The 5245-nt window shown below is 64.1% G+C and overlaps 1 protein-coding gene across 4 annotated transcripts in view; it reads right to left on the reverse strand.

Moving 5' to 3' along the window:
• Window positions 1–2559, reverse strand: part of PIGQ (phosphatidylinositol glycan anchor biosynthesis class Q) — a 9360-nt gene extending 6801 nt beyond the window's left edge. For 3 of the 4 annotated variants that reach the window (XM_077762701.1, XM_077762702.1, XM_077762704.1), the window contains exons 1-2: window positions 1863–2559; window positions 60–191 (exon numbers count right to left, since the gene is read on the reverse strand). In XM_077762701.1, the coding sequence (XP_077618827.1) occupies window positions 60–191; window positions 1863–2551 (821 nt within the window). In that variant the 5' untranslated portion in view covers window positions 2552–2559. The remainder of the gene's footprint in view (window positions 1–59; window positions 192–1862) is intronic. The other variant, XM_077762703.1, reaches the window with a different exon arrangement.
• Window positions 2560–5245: the final 2686 nt, after the last annotated feature.

The following is a 5245-nucleotide window of genomic DNA, read 5'->3' on the forward strand; positions in this document are numbered from 1 at the left end:
GGGGCATGGGTCGGTGGCAAAACCAGAAGCTGTGGTAGAGACCCAGGTGGGCCCTGCACCTCATCAACTGGGTGGCGTTCTCGGCCTTCTGGGTGCTGAAGACGAGCGTGAGCTGCTCCAGCCGGTGCCTGAGCTGCTCGCATGTGGAGAGCTTGCTCCAGAGGAAGGACAGGGGCCACAGATGGAACACCCTGTGAGGGAGCCAAGAGACGTGCACCCTCAGCTGGGGCTCCCTGTCTGCCAAGGAGCAAGGGCCCCCTCGGCTGGTGCCGTCACCAGGCTCGACTCAAGCCCTGAAGGTCCCCGAACACTGATGGCTGCACTCCTGAACTCAGCAGCACAGGCACACAGGGGGGTGGGGGGCACAGGCAGGCAGCCCAGAGAGGATCACGACGCGCTCCCGGACGTTAACTGGGAACCTGACCTCTCACAAAGCAGTGACCCGGGGCACACTCAAAGCCAAGTGCCGAGACCTTGCCCCAGGAATGGAGAGAATGTGCCCCGCTGGACAGGTGACCCTCATCAAGGGTCCCCGGGCTGCCCAAGGAGACGGGATTTCTCTCAAGGCAAAGGAAGCCCTGAGATGCTTCTGCAGCACTGGGACACTGAAGGGAGATATGTGTAAGCAAAGTGCCCATCGCAACTCAGCCTCACTCCAGGGTCTCCGCTTCTACAGTCCCTGCCGCTGCCCTCAGGTGCCCGCAGGGCACAGCGCCGCCAACAAGCTGAGTGCTGGGCCCTCAGGAGGAAGGAGGAGGTCACGGAGCAGTTCTGAGCTGAGTCCAGGGATGAGACGTGCTCAGCACACTGCCCCTGAACCCCAGTCAGCTGGAAGGCAGCCCTGCACAGTCTGCACAGAGACCCCCGCCCGCGCAGCCGTGTCCCCGAGGCTCCCACCAGCCTGGGGTGGCCAGAGCCCTCCAGCACCCTGGGGCTGCCGAAGGGGAAGAGGAGCCTTCACCCGCGCACAGTAACGGCTCTGCCTGTCCCCGTGCTCTAACCTGATGGGCTAATCAGGATCCGGGCCACACAAGCCCCTGTGAACCTCTGTTGAGTCCTCTGAAAGCTGATAAAAGCTGAGGACCATCTCTGCCCAAACCGTACCTTGGCTGACACGCACGTTCCCGGAACTCATCCGGGGGGCAGCGAAGATCCAAACCCACCCTGCGTGTCCAGATCCCCCACAGCCCTCAACCCGAGGCGCTATCCATACGCAGCCGCCGAGGGCTCTCTGCCAGCACAGGCCCCAGCACCCCGCGGCCCTTGGTGAGCAGGGGAGGCCGGTCCCTAAACCCAACAGCCAGAATCGCGGGACGTAAGTCGGGGTGCTGGCGGGGAGCCGGCCTCTCACAGGCGCCAGCATTCCCTAGGGCCCTCAAGGTCTTTTATAAATCCCTCGGCCAGGTCGGCAGCCAGAAATAGCTCAGGCCATCGTAGAGAACAGCCAAGGCTGGGGACCACCACCCCAGACCCACGGGCGCCAGCGAGCGGGCGGGACCAGCTGGCCTCCGGCACAAACAACTCCTGGGCGCCAGGCAGGGCAGACGGCAGCCCTCAGGCGGCAATGACCTGGGCCCGCTCGCGGTCGGATTCCCCGTGTAAGGGACCGAGCTGCCTGAAGTCCACTCTGACCCGTGCCTGGTGGGGTTCCACGCAGCTGCTGAGGCTGCCAAGGAAGCAGGTGCCGCCCAGGTAGCAAGGGGCACCGAACAGCAACCGCCACTCAGATGCCCTGGGAGACGCCCAGGGAGGGAGCAGGGGGTGAGAGCAGGGGCCTGGGGGGAGCTGGAGCCTCGGCAGGCGGAGGGGGGGCTGGGGCTCAGGGCCCGACTTCCTCCCGCCCCGGCCCCAGCGGCACCTACCGGCAGGCGCTGGCGGCTGAGACAAGCGACAGCAGGCAGGCCAGCAGCAGGCAGATGGGCCCCGAGGCGCGCTTCGCCAGCTCTGCCAGGATGCTGGCCTCCACGCCCTCCGACTGCCAGTGGCTCAACCGCACGGGGCTCTCGTCGAACCGGTCACTTCGGAAGAGGGCCTCGCTGCGCGCCACCGTGTCAAAGACGGCAGCCAAGCCGCCGGCACTGGCCGTGGCATCGCCAGCCTGGCGGTCGGGCAGGGCCGCGGGCGGGTGCAGCTGGGACAGCAGTACCTTGCGCTGGTCGTAGAAGACAAGCATGACCTGGTCCTCATGGGGGGTGCTGGGGCAGGCGGGCACCTGCCGGCGGGTGGCCGTGCAGCTCCAGGACTTGCTGCCCCTCTCCCGGCACAGCTGGAGCCAGGGCTCGTGGGAGAAGATGGCGCCCAGGCCCTCCAGGAAGCGGCCCAGGCTCTCCGCGGCCTCCTGGTGGCGGTGACTCCAGGTGCCCAGCACGGCCACCCCCACCCGGCTGGCCTGGCGCGCCTGAGCCAGGAGCTCCTTCACCTGGACGGGGACGAAGGGAAAGTGCACTACCGCCAGGACCACGGCGCTGCTCTGCTCCGGGACCCAGCGCCCCACCAGCAGGCCGCTGTCAGCCGAGGCGCAGCACGTGGGGAAGAAGGCCTTGAGCACCATGCCGGGAGCTGGAAGAGAGGGGAGGGGCTCCGCTCAGGGTCGCCGCCGCCTCCGGGCCACGGCCCCCCGGCCCCCGCAGCCTCTGGCTGGGTCCGCGGAGGTGCCGCCACCGCCCCCCGTCCCAGGCCGGGTACCGTCTTCCCCGTTTCAGAGACAAGCAGGCAGAAACAGGGCGAGGCTGCGAAGGGTGTGCAGGGCTGAACACGAAGGTTTAATTCTGGTTTTCAAAGAAAGTAATGAGAGTTTTCTCTGTGCAGCACGTGGAAAACGTCTGATCTCTTTAACAATGAAGGTAACGCACACGGCAGCCTAATGAACCTCGATTTACTCACTAAGCGAGAAAGACTGAAGACGACAGTTTAAACGCGTAACTGCTGGGCTGAGGGAACCCTATGTAGGCATGTTGCTGGCGGCCGCAGGCACGGGTGAGGGAGCCCCATAATGCACCAGAGGAGCTGCTCTGGGCTGTGCCTGTCGCCATGTCACCGTCACTGGGTTCCCGGCAGGGTGCCTGCTTCCTCTTGTCACAGTTGGGGGAGGCAGCCATCTAGACATGGGGATCCTGGAGAATGGCGGGCCCCCCCCCCCCGTTTTCTCTCCAGCAGGGGGTACCAGGCTTCCTGGCCTCTCACAACCTTCACATGGCCCCTAAGCACCAAGAACGGCCCCAAGTGGCTGTGACTCCTGAATTCTGGGAGACCTCAAGCCTTGCCTTGCCCAGAGGTAACCTGACCAGGGACGCGGGTCTCCGAGCAGCCCCTCCCAGACGGGACCGGGTGGGTGACAGGCCCTCACCCAGCAGAGCACTGAGGGCTTCACCTTGAAGCCCGCTCCTTCTCAGACACTGCCCCCCTCAACCTTGGCAGCACGAGGAGCACAGCAGCCGCCCCGCGTGCAACCCCCAAGCTGGAGCCCGTACCTGAGGGAGGGACACAGGCCTGGGACGAAGCCCACGTCTCACCAGGTCCTCGGGGACATATGTGTTGGGACGGCAGGACATTTCACCCTTTGCCAACCTGTTGGGGGGCTCTGGGAAGGGCCTTCCACAGACACAAAGACCAGGGCTCAGGACATCACTGGTATGGCTGCTTTCCTCCCCTGCAGGGGCCCAGACTGGGGCTGGAAGGTAGGGGCCTCTCCCCGCCAGTTATACAGGGGGCTTCCCGCAGCTGTGGGTTCCAGCTGAGGAGCGTCCTTCCGGGCAGAGCAGCAGGACTCCCAAACGCCCCCTCCTCACCAAACGACTGGAAAGGGAAGCCAGTAGCAGATGCCAGGAGGGGACGGCCTGGAGTCCCACAGCAGCCTGGGCCAAATCCCTGCGGCCACTATCAAGGGCATCGAGGGCCAAGTTCTCTTCCTGACCCTCTGGACAGGGGCCATTGTGAGACCTGGGAGGAAGCCAGCAGCTCTGGCTTGGTGACCCACAGGGGGACCAGACATCCCAGGCTGAGCCTCTCAGTGCCAGCCCGTTGAGACACACCAGCTCAGTCAAGTGACACCCTCACGCCCTGCTTGGTGACCCCTTCCATGGGACCCAAAGAAAAGCACCCATAGCTACTGCTGAAAAAGAACAATTGGCCCAAAAGCAAACAGAGACTCTGGGGGGAAAAGCTGCATCTGTTGGAACAAAGGTGTTTTCACTTCGGGAAACTTCACTGAGTTGTGCGCATACGGTGCGTGCATTTTCTTTGTACGTGTTATGCTTCATCTACAAAGTCTGCCTCGGGAGGAAGAAGAAGAAGAAAAAGCCCCTCTCGTGGAAGGAAGAGAGCAGAGGGCAGAGGATGGCGTTCTTATCTGTGGGGCAGCGAGAGAGGAGTCTTCACACATCACAGGCGGATTCCCACCCGCACCCCTGCCTCAGCCTCTGGGAGGGATGAACACAGACAAGTCTACTCAGATCAGACATCCAGAGAAAGAAGAAAGAGCAGGCAATCGATAGCAGGGGTGCGGAGAGGGGAGGGCAGTAACTCGGACAAGGCGCTCCTCTTGGAGGCGGCAATACAGAGCAAGGGCCCTCGCCCAGGAAGCCTCCTCTGTTAGGAATGCCAGCGAGTGCGCTTCCAGATGTCCCAGATCTATCTGGTGACAGGTCCCCGGAGCTGGGACATCCACAGGGTCTCCCGGGCGGGGTGGTGCGTGAGCGGCTGCTGAGGAAAAGTGCAGAGGGGACTGGGGGCTGGGGGGGGGGNCATTCACTTTTACTCCATGTCGTTTGTGCTTAAGAAACCAACAATTCTCCCCCTGCGTCCGGTACACAGTGCTTTCTCTCAGTCACTGCACAAGAACGGAGTCTACGATTCTGTTTTGGGGTTTTTTGGTGTTTTTTTGTTTTTTTTTGGTTTTTTTTTTTAAGTAAGCTCTAGGCCCAACGTGGGGCTCGAACCTCGCCCCTCCGCCCCCGAACCAAGTGGCCCGCCCTACCGACTGGGCCACCAGGCGCCCTGCCCGCGGTCGGGCCGCCGGCGAGCTCCGAGGCGCGTTTGCGGACCCTGAACGCCCTTCCGAAGGGTCCAGAGCGCGGGCCCGGCCCGCGGCGAGCGCGCCGCAACCAGGCTCCGCGCAAAGCGCGCCCAGCGGCCTCTCCCGGGCCCCACCTTACGGACAAGGAAACAGAGGCTGCAGCGGCGACCGGCCCGCCCCGCCCGGGGAGTCAGGGCCCACAGCCCCGGGGCGAGGGGGGGGGGGCGCCCC

Source organism: Crocuta crocuta, unplaced genomic scaffold (assembly GCF_008692635.1).
Source record: "Crocuta crocuta isolate KB4526 unplaced genomic scaffold, BGI_CrCroc_1.0 scaffold234, whole genome shotgun sequence".
In the NCBI taxonomy this organism is placed as follows: Eukaryota; Metazoa; Chordata; class Mammalia; order Carnivora; family Hyaenidae; genus Crocuta; species Crocuta crocuta.